Source organism: Kwoniella europaea, chromosome 2 (genome assembly GCF_036810445.1).
Source record: "Kwoniella europaea PYCC6329 chromosome 2, complete sequence".
Taxonomy (NCBI): domain Eukaryota; kingdom Fungi; phylum Basidiomycota; class Tremellomycetes; order Tremellales; family Cryptococcaceae; genus Kwoniella; species Kwoniella europaea.
In genome coordinates this window covers 3,191,633-3,214,453 of record NC_089488.1, presented here as the reverse complement: position 1 = coordinate 3,214,453, position 22,821 = coordinate 3,191,633, and the positions used below count along the sequence as shown (strand labels likewise).

Sequence of the window (22,821 nt, the reverse complement as noted above, 5' to 3'; positions counted from 1 at the left end):
ATCGCCTCTCCTGCGATGCATTGTACATACATATAACAGCCTGCTAAGTGACCGAGACGAGTGAGACTTCAACAGGAGGCGTGCAGATTCAAGCCGAAGAGGCTTTTTTGTTTCTCCAAAACTAAGATAACAATAGATTACATATACGATGAGACATGTAGAATACGACCGACTTGCATGTTTTCGGACATTTCACAAGATGATCATAACGTAAAGGTGTGACATGATATGTCACCTTGACTTTTTTGAAGTCAACCGAGTACTGGATAGTAGTTCTCAGATATCGAAGATGCCGAAGATACTGGATCGTAGTGAATACAGTCCGGTTCAACTTCACCAGACCTGCCGATGATAAAGTACAAGTGGGAAATGTGTTGATAAGATCATGAGCACCGGGATTATCTACACCAAATGATATCAGGCTTCATCATTTTCGGAACTGAGCTTGGCATTCGGATGATGCTTGCAATCATGAAGTGTCGATATACTCTATCTTGAACTGATTGTTCAGCTTCGACATCCAAGCACGAAGTTTCGCTCAGAGTGACTTGGGAAGCATGGAAGATGAAAGGCAGGAATGGCTGATAGAGTGCCACATCGCTATAATTCCGACAAGACGGCACGAGTGTATGATGGCAAGTGGAGGGTGATTAAATGGGAGGCGCGTCTGAGTTTTGAACATTAGGACGCGTATCAGTAAAGTGCAAAGTTGACCTGACTTGGCCACCACCTGGGACTAGCTCATGTCCATCCTTGATCAATCCACTTGTCAATCCCAATCTCAACCTTCCTTCTCTTCTCTTTATTCACACTTATATCAATCAGTCGGGATCAGAGAAGGAGTCTGCTGAAGGACGGACGACCAAATATTGAACAAAGACACACCGAACGTCCATCACGAGATCATACTCCCTCAATATGTCCGATGTTCAACTCGATTCCGCTCTTTTCTTCAAGAGGGCCGAGAGAATCTTCCAGGCGTGGGAGGTGAGATCAGTCCATCATCATGTCATTATTGCTGATCATGGTCGCTGACTCATCGCAAAATCCTCGTAGAATCCCTCTGGTGATACAGCTGAATTGGAGGGATTGACCGCTTTACAGGTGGTCTTAGGAGAACCTAATGACGATACCCCTGCATACAACAAGACTATGTCTTTACAGGTGTGTTCGCATCATTCTGTCACCGGCATCACATTCACATAGCTGAGAGATCATTGTATAGCTGTACCTCCTTGGATTCGAATTCCCCTCCACTCTCATGCTATTCACAAAATCACCTCGAAAAGTCACTTTCGTCTGTAGTACATCCAAAGGTGCGTTCATCGTCAGCTATGGCTTCAATCAAGCTGACCATAGCATTCCTCGCCACTCCAGCTAAGCTACTCAAGCAGCTTCAGTCATCCAATGGGATAGAAGTGAATATTCAGGTCAGATCGAAAGATGAAGGTGCAGCCAAACGTCAGTAATGTATATACTCAACGTATGAGGTTTCGCTGATTATATTATCACTATAGAGGTGGTAAAAGACCTGGTATTGTCGTTGGGAGATGGAAAGATTGGAAGTCTGCCCAAAGACAAGCCTGCGGGTAAATTGGTGGATGATTGGAACGCAGCGTACGTTCAGATATTCAGAATATCCCCTATATAAGCTTATGCCAAGTCCCACAGTGTCGCTACTTCGAAGGGTGGGTTGGAAGTAGTAGATATATCGATATCCGTCTCAGCAATCCTCAATGAGAAGGATGGAGAAGAGTTGGTATGTACAGCTATACCACTACTTCGGAATCTATGCTAACGCCCAATCGTAGAAAAACCTCATTACCGGTTCAAAGATGACCGCTACTACCATGCAACATTACTTCAAGTCGAAGATGGAATCTATCATTGATCGAGGTACGAAAGTACCGCATGAAGTGTTCGCAGGGTGAGTTGTTATCCACCACGAGATAGGCGATTTATAACTGATGACCTTGATAGCTTGGTGGAAGAGAAAATTGGCAATGATGAAAAAGGTCCAGATATGAAGTTGTGGAATAAAAATTCCTCTCTAGGCGATGTAAGTTGTGCTTTATCATCCTTCATATCCATCAACGACTAATAGCATGTCAATCAGGTCGACTTTTCGTCTACTGAATGGGTTTATTCACCTATCATTCAATCTGGGGGCAAATACGATCTTAGAGTTACCGCCATGTCAGATAATAGTCCCTTAAAACCTGGCGTCATCTTGGCGAGTTTGGGTATCAGATATAAGAGTTATTGTACTAGCATGAGTAGGACGTTCTTCATCAGTCCCAACAAGGTGAGTTGCTCAATGGGAAGAAGTGTATCCATTCAGCTGACAGCCTGTATGTCTCAGAAACAAGAATCATATTATTCAGCTTTACTAGAAGCAAGATCGGAAGCATTGAAGAAGTTGAAGGCTGGCGCGGTAGTTCAGGATGTCTACAATGAGGTCCAACAATTTGTCGAGTCCAAGAGTCCTACGCTAGGACAAAACTTTTCGAAAAGTATTGGATTTGCCGTGAGTTTCATTTATTGAATATTCATTAGCCTCAAGCTGAGATTTTCCTATAGACTGGTATTGAGTACCGAGACAGCTCCTTTGTGCTCAATGCTAAGAATAGCAGGACGTTGAAGGAGAACATGGTGTTAATCCTTTCGCTGGGTGTACAAGAATTACCGGATCCAAAGAAGCCAGGAAAAACGTGAGCTATCTGAACATCCAGACCCCTTGTATTTACTCAATCTGACTTGACTCTACTAGCTACTCTCTTCTTCTCGCCGATACCGTAAAGGTCGGTCAGAGTGGAGCAGTTGTTTTGACAGAAGGTGTCACTAAGCTGAATGATGTAGTCATGGATCTCGAGGTGAGTCGGTTATTTAATTTCCTGAACCTGTGGCTGCTGCTGACACCCCTTCAGGATGAGGAAGAAGAAGAGTCTGAACCTGAGGTCAAGGCAAAACCTAGTAAGAAGACCAACGGTGATGCCAAACCCAAATCACCTGTCAAGACTAGGACCGGTGCTGGTGGTGCTCGTGCCGCCCCAGCGAAGACTCGAGGTGCCAATAGGGATAATGTCGAGCAGACCACTTCAGAGAAGATCAAGGCAAACCAAGCTCGACTGCATGCTCAGCGAAATGCCGATGGTGTGAAGAAGTGGGAGAAAGGCGGGAAAGGCAAAGACGGTTCTCAAGATAAGGTCGTGAAGAGGTATGAGAGTTATAGAAGGGAGGAACAGCTTCCCAGAGCAGTGGAGGATCGTCGAGTGAGTAAAACCTATTCGTCGACGCTACCACGGGCAATAAAACTGATGGTCTGGTTCAGGTATATGTGGATGAACAGAGACAATCAGTTGTCCTGCCCATCAATGGATTCGCCGTTCCTTTCCATATCTCTACCATCAAGAATGTGACGAAGAACGAGGAAGCGGAACATATCGTGCTGAGAATCAACTTCCAATCTCCTGGTCAAATAGCAGGTAAAAAGGAAGATATGGTAAGTCCATAATTGGAGATATTTCATATGGGCTGATCTGTTCCTTCCGAATCAGCCCTTTGAAGATCCCGATGCCAATTTCATTCGATCGGTATCGTTCCGATCACAAGATCAAAGACATATGCTCAAAGTATTCGACACCATCACTGCGCTGAAGAAGACAGCGACGAAGAGAGAAGCTGAAAGAAAGGAACTTGCGGATGTCATAGAACAGGAGAAATTGGTTGAAGTGAAAGGCAGACATCCATATGTCCTCAAAAATGTGTTCCCTCGTCCAGCACCGGAAGGGAAAAAGACGGATGGAAATGTTGAAATCCATCAGAATGGTATCAGGTTTAGACCTGATGGTCCTGCTTCTAAGATCGGTAAGTCACACATAAAACCTCATTGTTGCTTGAAATGTAGCTGACGTATTCCGGTTGTAGACCTGCTTTTCAGTAACATCAAACACCTCTTCTTCCAACCCAGTGAAAAGGAACTCATTGTTATCATTCATGTACATCTCAAAGCTCCTATCATGCTCGGTAAGAAGAAGACGTATGATGTACAATTCTACCGAGAAGTGACAGACATGTCTTTCGATGAGACAGGTGGTAAAAAGCGAAGGGCAAGGTATGGTGATGAAGATGAGATTGAGCAGGAACAGGAAGATCGAAAGAGACGTGCCGAGTTGGATAAACAGTTCCATGATTTTGCAAGGAGGATCGAATCTGCTGCTCAAGCTCAACAGTACGAGTTGGAAGTAGATGTACCGTTTAGAGAATTAGGTTTCTCAGGTGTACCTTATCGATCCAACGTTCTTTTACTACCCACGACAAACTGTTTGATCCATATTTCGGAATTCCCATTCACAGTCATCACTCTTTCCGACGTTGAGATTGTCCATCTAGAAAGAGTTCAATTTGGTTTGAAGAATTTTGATATGGTCTTCGTTCTAAATGACTTCAAGAAAGCTCCGATACATATCAACTCTATACCTGTTGTTCATCTAGATAACGTCAAGGAATGGTTAGAGTGAGTTGTTGTTCCGGTATCTCATCGATCTTTGTAGCTGACTTGATGATTACTGCCCAGTTCATGCGATGTACCTATATCGGAAGGACCGGTCAACCTCTCTTGGCCTGCCATCATGAAAACAGTCAACGATGATCCGCTTGCCTTCTATAATGAGGGAGGTTGGGAATTCCTTACCGGTGGCGGATCTGTGAGTGATATGATTGCTCTTCGGAAGTCATAAATTCGCTGACACTATGCATTCGCAAATGTAGGACGCTGAATCATCCGAATCGGAAGAGGGATCTGAGTTCGAGGAAGATTCAGATGCGTTTGATGACGAGTCTAGCTCAGATGATGAGAGTGGATCAGACTGTAAGTACTATCAGATGATTGGCGAGAATGAAAGGGGTTGATATACTGACCGGAATCGGACGATAATGCTACTTTAGTCGGTGATGATTCTGATGATTCTGGTTCGGATGAAGATCTAAGTGATGAAGGTGAGGATTGGGATGAATTGGAAAGGAAGGCCGAAAGAGGTGAGTACGACAGTTCTCAAATATTCCGATACACGGACAAGACGAGGGACGCTAATTTGAGATGTCCTCCGATTTAGCCGATAAGAAGCACCGTGAGAAAGGAGGTGATGATTCGGATGATGATAGAGGTAAGAAGAAGAAAGGTGGTAGACGATAAGTTTTTAAGGGATATCAGGTAGACGGAGTAAAACCCAAAGAGCAGTACTGTAATGTTGTATTTTTAGATCTCATTCCAATCCAGTAGTTATTTTATGGGGGAGATTGAGAGAAGAAATCTCATTGTCCTATGCAGACTATCATCCATGTTTGCGATCGGGTTAGAAATGATAAGCTACATCGATTGATGTTGAATGTCATACACTGTCTGGTCTGGGGATTTGTAGACAAGATCTGAATGCTCTTCATTGGATGACACGTGCCGAAAAGGTTGGAATCCGTACCTCTCGGATCAAACGGACGAACCAATCCTTCGGTTCTCTTTGCTTTTGCAGTGATCATCCACCTGTTGACGTGACACAAGAATGATGACTTGATGAGCTTTCCGCGAGGACCGGTAATGGAACAGTCGAAGCGATGTCAGGGGTTCTGATTTCTAGCTTGAATGACACCTTTGCCCTTTTACGAGAGATTTTGGCAGTTGTAAACTTGATAAACGTGATGTCGGCTTCGTTACCATAACTAGTTGCTTATCTGACAAGACGAACACTTCTGTCTTTGTCATACAGAGGTATATGAATGGGATCTTCTCCTACACAAGGAGAGACTCATGACTATATGCGGTAGCAATATTACACATGCTCTCTGAGTAAATTTGCATGTCACAACGAACTAACGTTCTCACATACAAGGTAAATAGGAAATAAGCTCGGATGTAAAATAGTACCTTAGTACAAATTAGACGGGGCGATGGTCAGGGACCCAGTCACAGGTAACGGGCACCGTAGTAAAGTGTCCAGCGTATACAGCAGTAGTATGAGCCACGGGAATAAGCTCTAACAAGCTCTTTTGGTGGTAAAGGGATGAAAAGGTAAAAATCGGATAGTTTTGTTTTTTAATTTGTCAGGGTCCAATACCCATACGGTGTCCGTGTCGTGGTGCTATCATATCATATCATCCTCCGTCCCCTATGTTGGAACAAAAGACACAGCTGCCTATCTACCTGAAACATACAGTACAGCTTCACCAACTCACTCGCTCACTCACTGCTAGCTATACGCTTCTCTCGGCCCGTTGTTACTACACTATACTTGGGAAAAACCCGAAAACCCCACTGTACCAGTCATTTCCAACGGTCTGAATTGCATATCAACCTTTCTCTACTAGGCTTGAGTGATTGGAATCCCAGCGTCATACACGAGCTCGTCTTCGACCTTTGTCTGTATCTACAAGTCGAACACTTGTAGAAGTGCAAGTGGGGATCAACCACCTTTCGGACCTTTTCGGGTGGGACAGTCATTCATACATACCATAACACGCCTGACTGTCATCCGTGTATACTTCCTCACCATCAATAACAGCCATACTCCTCCATCTCGCACGGTCCTCCATCTCGACATCATCCCTTCCTTTCAATCATATCGTGCACATCCACTCCCACTTTCATTCTCAACTACTCGAGGCCTTCTTATCTCACACGTTTCACTAGTTCACTGCAAACGTCATCGTCCATCACTAGTCTTTCAGTCCCGACATCAGTGATACCTCTATACAAGTGGACGGAATCTGAATAAGATTGGGTGGGTACCTTGCTTCTGATCATCCAACAAGGACAAGGTTATACTTCGTCTTTCGCGTTCGTCACTCGATACCACGTCCAAATCACGAAGATCCTCATCAGTAGAGCCAATAGAGGAGAAAGGGCGATCAGTCAGTAAGAACCAAAAGTGAGTATGGTATCAGTCATATGCTTGTTTGTGATTCCAAACAGAAAGGGGAAGACTATCCGGACAGATGAGATGATTGGGATATCGACTGGGTATATATAGTGTATTCCCACCAGATGATGTGGATCCCTACCTGTCTCACTTTAATCATTCTATTCAGTAGGCATGTACGCTTGGATCAATCCTGTAGTCGTGTTCCGTCCCTCATCATTCCCTCTTCTATCACTATCTTCGTATCTCTTTGCCATCTGTTTGCGAAATCATCATGCCAATGGACTTAGCTGATATCATTCATGTTCTAACAGCCTCACCAGCCCTGTGTCCATTTGACGAATCGGACACTGAGCCCGAGCTGGGATTATATAACGAGAATTCCTATCGAGCTCACCCACTTTCCTCTTCGCCAATCGGTATACGACGTCGTTCTTCTCCCGTCATTCCTTCTCAATTCCTTCAACCGACACCACAGTTAAGTGGCCATAAACGTCCTTACGACGAAATGTCACGGGCCAACACTCATTCGCCTATACTGGCGACTGAGGGAAGTACGGCTTTTCAAGCGCATACCCTCGCGTTATTATCGCTCATCTCTCAACATCCTTCTCCCGCTTTCCCATTCCCCACCAATGGACAGGATCCAGCTGGACATCTTACCCTGTCAACTTTCCCAGGCAAGAAGACTCCCGCGGAAGAAGCTATAGAAAGAGCCATCATAGCTTTGGGGGAGAGGGTATGGGCCACAGAGCGAAATCAAGGTGTAGTTCATCAAGCACCAAGACTCCCTCCAGGTCAACATCAAGCTTCCGATCTGTTAACTCCCGAATGGACACCTCCTATCGCAAGTGTGATCGCTGCCTCGGCTCAAGGAGTCTCACCAATATGTCCAACCTGTACTCGACCTATATCTGAAAATACTACTCCAACCAATATTTATCCGTCTGTCTACGCTTCTCATCCGTTATCCGTATCGTTATCTACACCTGATGCTCAAATGAGACAACTTCCATCTTCGCAATTCGGTTACAACCCTCACTCGATTTTGACTACTCCCTCTGGACAATCAGTATTGACCGGCGGACCAGGTTCGGCATCCTGGTCAGTGGGTGATTCAGGTATGTCGGCTGAAAAGGAACTCGAACTGTTAAAGGCCCAAGTACAAGATATAGCTAGAGTATGTAAAGCTGTAGCTACTGGTGATTTGACTCAGAAGATTATCGTACCCGTTGAAGGACAAGCTATGACCGAATTGAAAAATATCATTAACGCGATGGTAGATAGATTACAGACTTTTGCGGTAGAGGTCGAAAGAGTATCTCTGGAAGTAGGCACTCAAGGTAAATTAGGTGGTCAGGCTGTTGTAGAAGGTGTGGAAGGTACTTGGAGAGAATTAACTGCGGTGGTCAATAAATTGGCTGCAAATTTAACTAATCAAGTGAGAAGTATTGCAAAGGTAACCAAGGTGACTATAAATCTCATTCCCAATCCTGTCCTGAGATGCGATGAGCTGATTTGATCTTGGTTGCGATTTCGTAGGCCGTCGCTAAAGGAGATCTCAGTGAGACTATCGACGTAGAAGCCTCAGGTGAAATTGCGGAATTGAAAACTACGGTCAACGGAATGGTGATGTCGCTTCGTACATTGGCAGATGAAGTGTCAAGAGTATCATTGGAAGTAGGTTCCCAAGGTAAATTAGGTGGTCAAGCGAATGTCCCAGATGTCGAAGGTGTATGGAAAGATCTGACTGTTAATGTGAGTATATAAAGATACCATGGGGATCGTCCATAGCTAATCATGTGATGGGGCATAGGTGAATCGAATGTGTGAAAGTTTAACAACCCAAGTGCGATCTATTGGTAGTGTCACTACTGCTGTAGCAAGAGGTGATCTCAGTAAGATGATTGAGATTGAAGCTGAGGGCGAAATGGCCGTCTTGAAGAATGTGAGTCTTAATCGCTTCTTTCATCTTCCAAAGACCGTGTCAGCTAACTTCACTGCTTTCTTTAGACTGTAAACTCTATGGTTCGACAACTTACTATATTTGCCAACGAAGTAACGCGAGTAGCGTTGGAAGTAGGAACTCACGGTACACTTGGTGGACAGGCTGTCGTACCTGGTGTTGAAGGTGTATGGGATGATCTCACTACCAATGTGAACGTGAGTTGATGTTTGCCAAGACAAAAGACACCAACTGATAGGTGAATATGACAGAAAATGGCTAGAAACTTGACAGACCAAGTACGAGAAATTGCGGAAGTGACAAAATCGGTAGCTCGAGGTGATCTCACTAAGACTGTTAATGCGGATGTACAAGGAGAAATTTTGGAACTGAAAATCACTGTCAATGATATGGTGAGTTTTGTTGACCTTCGTTACGTTATCTTATATAATATATGCTGACGGCTGTCGACAATAGGTTGCCCAACTTACCGTATTCGCTGCTGAAGTAACCCGTGTATCGCTCGAAGTAGGAACAGAGGGTAAACTAGGTGGACAAGCTGATGTGCCCAATGTTGAGGGTACATGGAAAGTTTTGACGGATAATGTGAACTTGATGGCTTTGAACTTGACTACTCAAGTACGATCCGTTGCCGAAGTTACCACGGCCGTAGCTGCTGGTGATCTCAGTAAGAAGATTGCTGTAGATGCCTTTGGAGAAATCTTAGAACTGAAGAACACAGTGAATAATATGGTGGAATCATTGCGAAGTTTCTCATCGGAAGTAACGCGTGTAGCCAGAGAAGTAGGAACGGATGGTAGATTAGGTGGTCAAGCTAGAGTACCTGGTGTAGCTGGTACATGGAAAGATCTCACGGATTGTGTGAATATCATGGCGGCGAACTTGACTGAACAAGTACGAACCATCGCTCATGCTACTGTGAGTTCTCACCTCCTCTTCCACTCTGAAGCGTGATGAAGACTGATGACGACGGTGTGTGTTTGATAGACCGCTGTGGCTCGAGGTGATCTAACCCAGAAAGTGGTCGGTGTCAAAGTATCAGGAGAGATCCTGGACTTGGTCAACACTATCAATAATATGATTGACCAATTGGCCATCTTCGCTGCGGAAGTGACCAGAGTAGCTAGAGAAGTAGGAACAGAAGGTAAATTGGGTGTACAAGCTGAGGTAGAGAATATCGAAGGAACATGGCAGGAGATCACGTGAGTCCAGGTTCACACACGCACAGACCCGTTCTGCAGTCTTCAGTCGAGTTATGCTAATCCTACGAGTGTAGATCTAATGTGAACACCATGGCGTCCAACTTGACATCACAAGTACGAGCCTTTGCTCAGATCTCTGCCGCTGCTACGGATGGTGATTTCACGAGGTTCATCACTGTTGAAGCGTCCGGTGAAATGGACAGTTTGAAGACCAAGATCAATCAGATGGTATATAATCTTAGAGAGTCGATAGAAAAGAATACAAAAGCTAGACAAGAAGCTGAAATGGCAAATAGATCAAAATCTGAATTCTTGGCTAATATGTCGCATGAGATTAGGTGAGTGTTTTACCGTTTTTTACATGAGAAATATTGTATGTAACTGATGTATATGTGCGGATCATATCTGTAGAACCCCGATGAACGGTATTATCGGTATGACTGTGTTGACGTTAGAAAGTGAATTGACGAGACAGCAGAGAGAAAACTTGATGATTGTGTCAAGTTTGGCCGGATCGTTGTTAACTATCATTGATGATATTCTGGATATTTCCAAGAGTGAGTCGTTTGTGGATACCTTCACGTCGACGGTATGCTGATGTATACGTGTAGTCGAGGCTGGTCGAATGACGATGGAGCAAATCCCCTTCTCACTCCGATTAGCAGTGTTCAGTGTACTCAAGACACTATGTGTCAAGGCATCGCAGAACAAGCTTGATTTGATCTTCGATATCGATCCTACTATCCCTGATCAGTTGATTGGTGATCCCCTGAGACTCCGACAAGTCATCACCAATTTGATCGGTAATGCCGTCAAATTCACCACGAAAGGACAAGTAGCCCTGTCATGTCGAGTCAAGGGATACATCAATAACTCTGTCGGATTAGAATTCTGCGTGGCGGATACAGGTATAGGAATTAAACAAGATAAACTTGATGTGATCTTCGACACTTTTGCTCAAGCCGATGGATCCACCACGAGGAAATATGGTGGTACGGGATTAGGTTTGACCATTTCCAAGCGATTGGTCAACCTCATGTCGGGTGATTTATGGGTGGAATCTGAATATGGAGCTGGATCGAGGTTTTACTTCACAACTGTTGCCGAGATGACCTCGACGCCGAGAGATCAGATCATAGAAAGATTAGCTCCTTGGTCAGGAAGGAACATATTGTTCATCGATACCCTCGGTGACGAAACTGGAATAGCGACGATGTTGGCTGAACTAGGCCTGAAACCGATCGTCATCCATGCTGTGTCCGAAGTGTATAACTTGCCTCAGCAGGGTTTGACAATGTTCGATACGATGATTGTGGATTCTCTCAAAGCTGTGAGTTGATAATGATTATTCGTTGAGGTTGTTCACTGACGATCACTGGTAGGCTGGAGAATTAAGAGGTATTGAGTATCTGAGGTACATCCCAATAGTATTACTTGCTCCTGTAAGTGTGTAATCTGATCTCAAGAATGGCCATTTACTGATATCTTCGTTGCGAATCCAGTCTAATCGCCCACCTGGACCTGAAAACCCATCATTCATTGATTTACCTGAACCTCGTCGTCGATTACTTGCTTTACCTTCAGCAGGTGATCAATCCCTATCTCCTATCCCCGTCAAAGACTGCTTGGAGATGGGTATCAACACCTACTACACTACGCCCTTGCATCTTCAGGAACTGTCCAATGCGATTGTCCCCGCTCTTGAATCTCATCAGATGCAACCTGGAGATTCAGTGAAAGATACCGTGTTGAGTATCTTGTTGGCAGAAGATAACTTGGTCAATCAGAAACTCGCCGTGAAATTGTTAGAGGTTGCCGGACACAAGATTGAAGTTGCCGATAACGGTGAGATCGCCATTGAGAAATACAAACGAAGACAATTGGCTCGAACGCCATTCGATGTCATTCTCATGGATGTATCGATGCCTGTCATGGGAGGTATGGAGGCCACGGGATTGATCAGGGAATTCGAAGCGAATGAAGGTGTACCTCGTACGCCGATCATTGCTTTGACTGCACATGCGATGATAGGTGATAAAGAGAGATGTCTTGAAGCTGGAATGGACCATTATGTTCCTAAGCCTTGTAAGTTCGCTGTCTTAACATAATGATGGATATGTTATTGAGTGCTGATGATTTATGATGGCGTGGTTATGCAGTACGAAGAGGTGATTTGATAGCTGCCATCGCTAGAGTATTGACCAACAACCCTCCACCCTTATCTACGGGAGGCGTACCTTTACAAGAGTCCAATCAGACGTATGATGTTGGTTTGGCAACGGGTCCAAGTGGGACTTACAAGTAGTGTGGTGCGCATAAAGGTCGAAGGAGAGACATATACAATTTATAAGATAGATCAAGTATAGTAGGAAAGGATTAAGGATTGGGATAGCTTCTTCCTTCTTGTAGCTTACTTAACTTACCAAGTTTTAAATTTCAGATTGCTTCTTTCTTACACTTTTGTCTCTTGCTCTTATCTGAATTTTCGTTCGCTCTTCTCATAAATACAAAACACATCACCATATCATCTTTCCACTCCCTTTTGCCTCTCTCTTGCTTCTTGGATTTCTTGTCTGATCATGGATGTGTGCATATATGTATCTTATATCTCTGGAATTAAATGGATGAATGGTTAAACAAAAGAAGGTTTTTTGCTTTGGAATGAAACGCGAACGAGAACTGGGAGTATTTCTCCGAATACCAGCGTAGTGGGATTAGAAGCTTTGTAATGATCATTAGGATTATGTCGCATCGCCTTGTCGGGTCATTACGAATTAATGCTAATTGATCGGGTGGGACTCAGGGTAAACCCTGTGTGGGTGTGCGGGGAGTGACGCTAATTCTGGATTTTCAAAATACAACAACGTATAACTGACTGACTGATAATTTTACCCTAGCAGTACGTTACACCTTGCTTCACCTGGGGATTCAATCATTCATTCATTCAATCATTGTTGTTGTCATCACACCTTAAGCTCAGGCCAGATTGATACCATCACACCAGCATCTCAGTAGCTGTCTATAGCTTGCTTATCATCATAATCTCCTCAATATCACGCGAAACCCAGAATAGGACACATACACATACACATTCCTTTGGACGTTATTCAAGCACTGAACGCCTCAGCTCTCAGCTGTTCAACCTTGACGACAGACGACGAATCACTTCAGCTTTACGTGTTATCTTCTCACATCATCACAAGATTGATTTCTTCATCTATATTACAGTGTACAACCCTTTCATTCTGCATCCTACATCTACATAGAATATAATTAATCTATCCAGAAACAAATCGAAACCCACGCCTACACCATGGCATCATACCATCCGACACGTCGGGAGATCGTGCTCGTCCTAATCCTAACGACGATCCTAGTCCTGATACTTCAATTTGACCTCTCTTCGACATTTTCAAATTCCGTATCCAGAGGCCCAGGATCAGGTTTCACAATAGGTTTCGATAGTAGTAGGAATAGTAGGATAAGTAGTCCAAGTGGAGGATCAGAGGAAGATTGGATAGATGAATTGCATTCAAAGACGTCGAAGATTGCTGGAATGTCGGAAGCAAAGATAAAGTGGGATGAGGAAGGTGCCGGGTCTATGACTCAGGTGTTGGCTCATGCGCCAGGTGAGTTGGACTGATCTCAATGGGATAAACCCCTTTCGAAAGAGCAATGGGAGGGAATGCAAGATGAGAGTCTCTCTGATAGTAGGGGTGCTGATCTATTGTAATCTTTGTTTTTAGGATGGACGGTATTCGACCAGATCTACCTGTTTAACGGTACCTGGTACATAGTGACGGATAACCCATCGTCAATACCGCTACTACGATTGATGGTCAGTACGGGTAACGAAATATGGAATGATGAGGAGTCCATCAAGGGAAGGTGAGTGATTGGATTCGCTTCTAGGTTATGCGATAAGGTATATTGCTGATAATCCGTCCTTAATTCATGTAGAGAACCAACTGAGAAGGATATGCGAATCATCTTCCCCTCCGAGGCTAAACGACTATGGGGTAATTCCGCCTCTCTTGTATCGGGTGTCAGCTTCCTTGTGAATGATCCGCCTCAGTTCTTAGATCACTATTATCACTTTGCGGCAGAGCTATTAGTGGGATTATGGAGAACTTATTCATCGTTGGATCCCACAATAAACGCCCAGGGTATTACACACCTACCTTCGCCCTCAAGGATGGTCATGCCCCACGTCCCAGCTGGTAAATGGAACGATTACGCCAAGATGAACTCTTTCCTCTCTCGAGCGATCTTCCCGTCAATGTCTTATGAGTATCAGAACGATTTCCTAGATCGGGCAGATACGACACGATCCTTTATCTTTGAACGAGTGGTATTTGCCGATCGAGCAGCGGCTTTCCGAGGTCCGGAATTTGGGAAAACCTGGCGTACTGCCTCTGAAGCTGTTACACTCCAAGCATCAAAATATTGGTGGTCTCCTATACGGAAGAACCTCATAGAGTTCGTTGGAGGTGGGAATGCAGAGAATGACTTAGCTGGAGATATGGGTTTGGGAATAGGGTTGGACGCCGAACCGGATGTGGACCTCATTGCGCTAGAGGAAGAAGAAGGCGCATTGGTGGAAGAGAAAGAAGAGATGCTGGAAAAGTTGAGAAAGGAAAAACAAGCCAAGATGGGTAAACCGGTGATAACTTATGTTAGTAGACAGGAATGGGGTAGAAGAATGTTGAAGAAGCAAAGCCATGAGAGCTTGGTGAAGGAGCTGAAAGAGTTGGAAAAGAAATATAATTGGGAGGTGAGTTGGGATATGCCGCTTGGAAGCACCTCCATCATAATTCACTATCCTCTCATTCCCCTTATTTCTGTCTTCCAGTCACAAACACATGAATACGTCGGACCCTGATCGTGCACGTCCATATACTGACCCGCTCTCAATTTCTCGCAGGTAAACATTGTATCGATGGACAAACTCTCCCGAGACGAGCAGATCCGACTATCCGCTCGAACAACAGTGATGATGGGGGTGCACGGTAACGGGTTGACCCACTTGTTATGGATGAACAACCAGAACCCACGTTCGACCGTCATCGAGTTCTTTTACCCTGGTGGATTCGCTGAAGATTACGAGTTCACATGTCGAGCCTTGGGTATAAGGCATTATGGGATGTGGGACGATCAGGCGTTCACAGCGCCCGATACACCCCAGGTGGCCTATCCTGAGGGATTCCAGGGCAATGAAATACCTCTGAGTGAGTTTCGACACGTATGTGAAAATAAAGTTCCCAGCTGACCAGTGCTGTCTCGTCACACGACAGACGGTAAAGTGGTAGCGGACCTGATAGTCCAACGACTATTAGTGGAGAAACCCGAAAAATCACAACGTGAAATGACAGAATCTGAATACGCCGGATAGAAATAGTGTATGATCTTTCTCATGACCTTTCTCGACCTTCTTGCATGATATAGACAGATAAGTGGATGATATCCAGAGTAGACTGGCCCATAAAACAACTGTATTTTTACCATTTAACATATACAAATAATCATTGATTTTTCCTTTCTTCTTCTACATGCTTTCAGCCTTATTGATGCGAGTGGATTGGTATTTCAGATAGCTGGACGATTTCGCTTATACTCAATAACCTTTGCTTCCTCAATTTTTTTCCACGAAGGTACACTGTGATTATAGTATACCTTTCCTGCCTCATCCACAAAACATGTTGATTAATGGTATACCAGCCCTATGCATCTTCACTGCACTGCGAGTCATATCCATCTCATTATGGAAATATCAGCTCGCTCTTTGCCAAATGAAATTCAAGCGATTTTCAGTATCGATATCCGCAACCAGTCTCAAGAAGAATCTGTTTTTCTTCGCACGTTATCAACTGACAATATACGATAAGCTGTTCGTACAGTACTATATTGTATCCTATGGAATTACACCCTAGCTACACAGTAAATATCAGTAGAAAAGAATGTCTGATACCCTTTGCTATATAATTCGTTCCTCTTTCCCGAATCGAAAATCCTAATGGGTAATCTAATTTGATCTGCACTTTCAACACTTTGAGCAGTGAGATATAGAGCATATTTGAATTCTTCTTGTTTCTCAAGATACTCTTTATCCGATAAACCGCTATAAACAGTTTGGAATTTTGCGGTATCCTCTTTCCAGGTGTATTTGAGATCTTGTAATTTTCGATGCCAGACGGTAAGTTATCCCTTAGATCATCTTCGAGCGATTGTTCATACCTGCCGTCAATTGCGGTGGACTTGGTGAATCCACAAATTGTGGCTATTTGCTTAGCGATACCTCGGCCTGAGGTGGGACCAACGTCTCTTTCAGAGAAGCCTGTGTGCAGACCTATGAAAGTAGAGGGGAGGTCGTGGTCGATGCCAATAATGATTTGACTGTCTCCTGAAAGTGCGGACATCTTGTGATATCGATGTGGAAAACAAAGCGAAAATGTTCCAGCTTGTATTGCAGGTCAATTTCCGCGACACAGTCCAGAGTGCGACACATCAAAAGGCTCGAACATTGTTTCTGATAAGTTATACTAGTATGTTCAGTCCCTTATTCATGTGCTATACAATCAACAATGAGTATCGACATTTAACGGAGTACAAACCACAAACCGCTGATGAGCGCAAGGGAAGTGAGGGACCAGCTTCGCAGTACTCGTCATCTCGCCTTCAAAAAGAAGGGGCCATGGCTATCATTGTAGTTTGACCCTACCAGTATATTGTCGGTCAGTCGATCATCCTTTTAGGGGGAATTTTGTGGAGTAAGAACTGCTCAACTCAGCCATACGAGGAACCGAAATTGAACGGTTTTAGATGTCCTTCCTTTGTGAGAGAACGCACCACGTAGTAATTACCTTTGTCAGACTGCTGCTGCTGCTGCAGGGTATCGACTGTATTTTGAGCATCGGGGGAGACGATAGCATATTCACCACTGCCTTGCTTCAGATACAGTAGTAGTTCTTTGCATCGATCAAAGGATGTGGCGTCATTGCGTCTCCTCGTCTGGCGTTTGTCATTGCACAGTATGGTACTAGAGTGGCGGAAACAATCGTTGGAGCAATTCAGAATATACCGAATCCCAGCTCCAAATGACTCATAATAGAACCGTAAGTCAATGTAACTCATGAGGAAGCACTGTAAGTACCATACCGTATATGTACATCTCTCGTTCTGCTAAGGTACTTCACATTATGAGATTATTATCTTATCCCTTCTCTTCCATTTGGAATATCCCCTATTATCTCTTAGGCCCTTAGCCTCCCTAGTGGTCAAAACCCTAATGTGAATCTGATCATCTCCCCTCTTATCTTTTTCAGTCTCGAGAGAATAAAACATTTCAGCCACAGCTAATTCCATACTCTCTGAAATATGTCTCTCTCTGCGATACTTGCTTTTGGCGATCTCTCTGAAATCAGACAAGTTATCATCGACAGATCGGTACATCTCGTCAATCTTTTTAGACCAATGGCTCGAAGACATAAATTTACTGAGATTCGATGTAGAACCGAAGTTAGGTTCAGATTGAAAAGTATTCGTATATCCACTAATATCGACGAAAGGCTTTCGTTCTTTTTTCTTTCTGTTAGTTGTGGTTGTCCAATCAACCTCTATGACTATCATCGTTGGTGGGATGTGAAATATACGGTCTTTCGAATCGAGATCATAATTCAAACTGATTTTGACCCTTGTATCTTCAGGGATCGGCATCGCTTTGGATTGTCTTTCACCTTCCTCGCCTTCAGAATAGTCCACAGACCACATATCGCTGTCGTAGTCGTGATCTTCGTTCGCATCGTCATGTAAAGTTGCCCCGACTTCCGTCCCTTGTTGCTCTTGCTCTTGCTCATACCCGGTATCAGGGATGTTCGATCTTGATCCGTGAGTAACGTTGGACTGCGCTGAGGGGGTGGTACATGGATATTGACTCTCGTTCATATTGGGCTGGACTGTGAAGGCTCCGGCCAAGAACCGAATATAAAAGAATTGTACAGATTGATTAATGGTACAGATAAATCTTTTTCTTGCTTATGAATCATGTACGACTAAAAACCAGAAAGTTTGACCATAGGTCACTGGAGAGTATGACTGTGGGCGACTTCTGTTTACAAAGGATAATAAAGGATATGAGAAGACATTGCATTAATAAGCATTTCAGCGACGATTTCACATTGATTACCATGACCTCGTAGTCTTTTGATTCTCTCGCTTGGAGTCATTCCTTTTATATCTCTTCGGTATTGCCAAGTACAATACCAAGAAAGACAGCCTGATATAATGTACTGTAGTTATTGATTCTGGTGAACGGAGGATTGAGTACATCGCGCATATCTCATTGCTATTCACTTCCAAAATACCTTGCGTTGTAACCATTCATCAGGAACAGTGGTAATTTATATGCCTTTATCTAATCAGGACTCACGTGGGATGAGGTAATGTAAGTTTGCGCTGTGCGGGCTAGTAAAAATTCATGGCGAACGAAGCATATGTATCTCAATCAATTTATTATACCAAAATTAGGGAGACCGCTGACGTTGGAACATTGAACATTGAACATTGATCATAGACCGCCTTGCATGCGAAACCAGTTCAACTAGACTATCGTCTTATCCCTTCTTCTCCACCTGGAATAGCCCATATTATCCCTCAGGTAATCAGCATCAGCCTTGGAAAGGACCCTAATCTGAACTTGACTATCTCCATGTTTATCCTCTTCGGTCTCCAAGGCGTAAAGCATATCAGTCAGAGATACCTGGATACTAACCATACTATCCTCCGGATCGACGCCTTCCCCCAATTCTCTTAGATCTCCTAAATTATCATCAAGAGCTTGATTCAATTGATTGATCTTTTTAGCCCAATGTGTACTCGACATAAAGCTATTGAGATTAATACTCTTAAGATCCGATTGGCTGAACGTACTCGTATATCCACTTATATCGACAAATTGTCTTTTCTCTTTTGTCTATTTATTAGTCCATATATCGTGTTCTACAACGATCATCGTCTCAGGTGGATAATACACTTGATCTTCCCAGTCGTAGTCATGACCTAGACCCATTTTGATCTTTGTATCTTCAGCGATATGGATCGGTTCTCTCGCGTTTAGGTTTATGGCTTCTGATGAGGTTACTGACCAGAAAGACCCAGCATCAGAATTGTCCTGATCTTGTCCTGTCCCTGGAACACCTTTCACATTGAGGTTGGTACTGATTCCTCCCCCTGATTCTGTTTGTAGCGTATTTTGGGAAGGTGAATAAGCAGTTGAACAATCATCGTTATCGTAGTTCATAGCTAAATGATTATCGACAGCCGTGGCTCGGTTTGCTAACTGAGCTAGGTAGGTATATAAATAAATAGTGTCACGCAGTTGATGATCAAGTATTAAAGTAGAGCTTATTCTGGTGCACAGCATGATCCATACTTCTACAGTATTTATAAGTCACAACCTCTTTTCTGTACAATCAGAGAGATATCTCTGATGTGGCGCAGATTGGTCTACTGACAAAGGATGCGAGAAGATCTAGTATCGCGGGATACTTCTCAAGGTTGGATCGTACTTCGATCTATCCGAAAGGAACGACTGTGAGTGAGTGTGTACAGTATTGCTGTGCAGTGCTTGCTGCCACAGCCCCTCGGCAATGCCATGAAGCCAGTGACATCCGCGAGATTTGCCAGAGATGCAAGATGTGCGATCCTCAAAGGAGCTGAGATACACAGAGCAGTGATACTCGACAGGCTGGATATCATAACATCTTACGGTAATGCAATATCATGAATATTGTTATGGTTCGCTGACGAAGATAGGCCAACGAATGAGTGAGGTGACCGAAGAAGCAAGCTAGTACGATGGACGAAGATGGTCTAGTGGTTTGCGAAGTGAGAAGAGATTAACATATGATATTTTGTCTCTGAGGGAGACATAGATTCACTACAAAGATACAAGGGGTTATATACCTTTTCCAAGGAAGCGAAGCTGACTAAGCTAGTTGCGAAGATTTCCCGAAACGCGCGAAGATGGGAAGCGAAGATAACGCTGACAGCTGAGACAAGCCGTGACGGCTGAACCATTGTCTTGTTTCAGAAAGCGGCTGTGGTGAAACGAAAGCCGAAGTAAGGGAAGGTAAAATGTGGTGAAACGTGGTGAATCAGGTCAAGTGTATAACAAATATCTGATCTTATCGTACCGTGACGAACTCTCCTGGAATCTTTGGGTCAATGCATGATCCTCATCCCGGAACCAGTGCTGTATATTCATCGCGAACTCAATGACCAATGACTAATAATCTACAGTTGGTGCTCTGTTTCTTGGTCTACCTCTTTGTTCCTCCGTCTGCATTTCTTCTTTTGGCTCACGAATTTCAGTTTTATATTTACTTTGCTGTTCGTATCTCGATCCATCTCCAGCTGAACCTCCGGCTGTATATGTAGATGCAGTTGCCGACTTGTTATCTTTCGTAGATAAGAAAGCCGAAAACTCATAATACCCCTTATCACCCAATTCTTCTCTTTGTGCACTATCTATAATCCTGATAGGATAATCATAATCATTCACTTTATCCAAAGTTGCCATCTTACCGACCAGACTCTTCCATCTCTCTGTCCTCTCGGCAGATCTCAAAGAACGAAATTTCTCTTGCCTCTCGTTTCGAGTTTCATACAACTTACTCGTCAACGTAGAATGTAACGAATCGATTTTCTTCGACCAAGTTGAATCCATCATGAATATCTCTGGACCCTTGGTCCTTAGATGATGAAGATCATAGTTATCGTCCGGTTTAGTCTGTCCCCTGACGCTTACTGCGTAGCTCTGCTCTGGATCGAGCTTTGTAGGATCAATAGAGATAGTTATGAATGTTGAGGGGATGTCGTCAAGACCCATCTGGATATCCGTGGTTGGCACTGAGGATTTGCGAGAAGTTCGCTTTCTTTGTGATTGACTCATACTGCTCAGTTGACTCATACTGTGCTCTATGAATGAATATGGTATGATGCTAGGCGATTGGGAGGAAAGAGAGAAAGAGCCGATAGATTTGAAGAATGAGTATCTTATACCTTTCCTTCCATACATGCATATAGATATATCCCGGTCAGATGGTGACATGCAATTCGTGTATCGTGAAGAGGTAGGTCGGAGAAGTATCATCTACAAAGGACTTGAAGCGGTATGATACCATACGGACCGGCATCCCTTGTCCTTTGGAATGACAGTAATTATTCGGATCAGTTTCAGACCCACTGGAAGTGCGTCATACAGTATGCCTCTCGTCAGAATAACGAGGAAGTGCATTCCCTTTGATCAGTATAAAGCATGCGAACTTGCAGACAGCCGCAAAGATATGTGCAGTCTATGTCATACGTCAAATGCATATCCAAAGAAACGAAACCATCCGACTGAACGTAAGAGCAATATCGAATAGCTTAGAGTTTTTGCATAGCTAGAACAAAGAGCAGACAACTTAGCGCCGCACAGTACACAGTCATGTATGATGTCTAATGCAAACTCACCAGCAACATCGGAGGATTGTACGTGGTCCTCGATCTCGGCGATCTCTTCTTGGAGTTCGTCAAGGGAGATCTTGGCATCTTCAATGACAAGGGTGATTTGGAGCATTCGGATACCTACAGCAAATAACAAGACCAATCAGCTATGTGATGATGGTCATACGTATCATTAAGCTGACTCACCGTAACCGACAGGAACCAATTTGGAAGCACCCCAAACGAGACCATCTTTCTCAATAGCTCTAACTTCCTTTTCTAAAGCTTCCATATCAGTCTCATCATCCCAAGGTTTAACTTGGAGGGTGACAACGGATTTGGCAACTTCGAGGGTTTTACCAGCAGCGAGCTTCTCGGCGGTCTTAGCGGCCTTGGCTTCGTTGTATTTGGCAACTCGCTCGGCCTTGATTCGCTCAGCCTCGGCATCATCTTCCTCGTCATCTGATCCGAAAAGATCAACGTCCTCATCATCTTCCTCGGCATCGGCGGCGGGGGCGGCAGAAGAGGAAGAGGCGGAGAGAGGGTTGGTACCCTTGGGTAAAGAGTCGAATTCGGATTCGTATGATTTGATGTGGTTGTACCATCTCAAAGTGTGAGGGAAGGTAGCTTCGGGGGCTGTGATTGATTATTACATATTATGTTAGCTGCATTCGGAAAGCCGGACTGGTAGAAAGCTAACTCACCAGAGCCGAGACCCTTGAAGACCTCAACATCAGCAGAGGTAGGTTGGAAACTATAGAAGGACATTCATCGTCAGCCATTATATCCTTTGTGCTTCCATGAGATTTGGGTTTGAAGGTACAAGGCAGTAACGAAAGAATCAGTGAGTTTGGAAATAATTTATCTTCAATGCATTGAGTCGCGGGGTCTTAAGCCGCTGCGCTCGGAAACACGGACCAAAACGGTAGATCATCATAATAGGTGGATGAAAGGGAGATAGGTGAAAGAGGGGGAATGAAAGTCAGAAGCAGAGCAGAACTCACCCATCAATGTATGATTTTCCGGCGAGGAGTTGTTCGAGTTGCTTGAGATCGGTGGACATTGTGGATGATCCTTTTGTTGTATATTTCGGTTGAAGAGAGAAGAAAGAAAGAGAAAGCTGAGGAAGTCCAATATGTAAACGTGTTAGCAGTGAGTGGTGCTCTGCTGTCCAGTCTTTCTTTCAACTTTTCTTCGAGGAAACAACAGATCAGTTAGAATTCGCTATTTCCGCAATTACCGCGGGTGGCAAATTCAA

The 22,821-nt window shown here is 44.0% G+C and overlaps 9 protein-coding genes across 9 annotated transcripts; 3 read left to right on the top strand and 6 right to left on the bottom strand.

The window, feature by feature from the left end:
• Positions 1-918: 918 nt before the first annotated feature.
• Positions 919-5,194, top strand: V865_007554 (FACT complex subunit SPT16; the record flags this gene model as incomplete). The annotated part of the gene is made up of 20 exons (XM_066231300.1): positions 919-987; positions 1,057-1,164; positions 1,226-1,316; positions 1,378-1,461; positions 1,518-1,617; positions 1,672-1,759; positions 1,812-1,927; positions 1,981-2,059; positions 2,117-2,305; positions 2,363-2,527; positions 2,581-2,711; positions 2,771-2,873; positions 2,928-3,272; positions 3,332-3,502; positions 3,558-3,867; positions 3,928-4,516; positions 4,577-4,706; positions 4,771-4,870; positions 4,948-5,037; positions 5,115-5,194. The coding sequence occupies 20 exons, from the start codon at positions 919-921 to the stop codon at positions 5,192-5,194; spliced, it is 3,138 nt and encodes a 1,045-aa protein (XP_066087397.1).
• Positions 5,195-7,185: 1,991 nt separating this feature from the next.
• Positions 7,186-12,384, top strand: V865_007553 (uncharacterized protein; the record flags this gene model as incomplete). Its single annotated transcript, XM_066231299.1, has 13 exons — positions 7,186-8,379; positions 8,454-8,669; positions 8,728-8,859; positions 8,925-9,074; positions 9,129-9,269; positions 9,334-9,795; positions 9,865-10,079; positions 10,154-10,417; positions 10,491-10,636; positions 10,691-11,409; positions 11,462-11,521; positions 11,582-12,164; positions 12,239-12,384. The coding sequence occupies 13 exons, from the start codon at positions 7,186-7,188 to the stop codon at positions 12,382-12,384; spliced, it is 4,428 nt and encodes a 1,475-aa protein (XP_066087396.1).
• A 1,008-nt stretch (positions 12,385-13,392) lies between these two features.
• Positions 13,393-15,471, top strand: V865_007552 (uncharacterized protein; the record flags this gene model as incomplete). Its single annotated transcript, XM_066231298.1, has 5 exons — positions 13,393-13,708; positions 13,826-13,967; positions 14,040-14,853; positions 15,004-15,307; positions 15,374-15,471. The coding sequence occupies 5 exons, from the start codon at positions 13,393-13,395 to the stop codon at positions 15,469-15,471; spliced, it is 1,674 nt and encodes a 557-aa protein (XP_066087395.1).
• Positions 15,472-16,009: 538 nt separating this feature from the next.
• Positions 16,010-16,495, bottom strand: V865_007551 (uncharacterized protein; the record flags this gene model as incomplete). The annotated part of the gene is made up of 1 exon (XM_066231297.1): positions 16,010-16,495. The coding sequence occupies one exon, from the start codon at positions 16,493-16,495 to the stop codon at positions 16,010-16,012; it is 486 nt and encodes a 161-aa protein (XP_066087394.1).
• A 778-nt stretch (positions 16,496-17,273) lies between these two features.
• On the bottom strand, positions 17,274-18,020 carry V865_007550 (uncharacterized protein; the record flags this gene model as incomplete). The annotated part of the gene is made up of 1 exon (XM_066231296.1): positions 17,274-18,020. The coding sequence occupies one exon, from the start codon at positions 18,018-18,020 to the stop codon at positions 17,274-17,276; it is 747 nt and encodes a 248-aa protein (XP_066087393.1).
• A 655-nt stretch (positions 18,021-18,675) lies between these two features.
• V865_007549 (uncharacterized protein) lies at positions 18,676-18,957 on the bottom strand (the record flags this gene model as incomplete). The annotated part of the gene is made up of 1 exon (XM_066231295.1): positions 18,676-18,957. One exon carries the CDS (start codon positions 18,955-18,957, stop codon positions 18,676-18,678), a length of 282 nt encoding a protein of 93 aa, XP_066087392.1.
• A 90-nt stretch (positions 18,958-19,047) lies between these two features.
• V865_007548 (uncharacterized protein) lies at positions 19,048-19,374 on the bottom strand (the record flags this gene model as incomplete). The annotated part of the gene is made up of 1 exon (XM_066231294.1): positions 19,048-19,374. One exon carries the CDS (start codon positions 19,372-19,374, stop codon positions 19,048-19,050), a length of 327 nt encoding a protein of 108 aa, XP_066087391.1.
• Positions 19,375-20,361: 987 nt separating this feature from the next.
• Positions 20,362-21,027, bottom strand: V865_007547 (uncharacterized protein; the record flags this gene model as incomplete). Its single annotated transcript, XM_066231293.1, has 1 exon — positions 20,362-21,027. The coding sequence occupies one exon, from the start codon at positions 21,025-21,027 to the stop codon at positions 20,362-20,364; it is 666 nt and encodes a 221-aa protein (XP_066087390.1).
• A 476-nt stretch (positions 21,028-21,503) lies between these two features.
• On the bottom strand, positions 21,504-22,626 carry V865_007546 (uncharacterized protein; the record flags this gene model as incomplete). Its single annotated transcript, XM_066231292.1, has 5 exons — positions 21,504-21,520; positions 21,591-21,704; positions 21,771-22,199; positions 22,268-22,317; positions 22,568-22,626. 5 exons carry the CDS (start codon positions 22,624-22,626, stop codon positions 21,504-21,506), a joined length of 669 nt encoding a protein of 222 aa, XP_066087389.1.
• Positions 22,627-22,821: the final 195 nt, after the last annotated feature.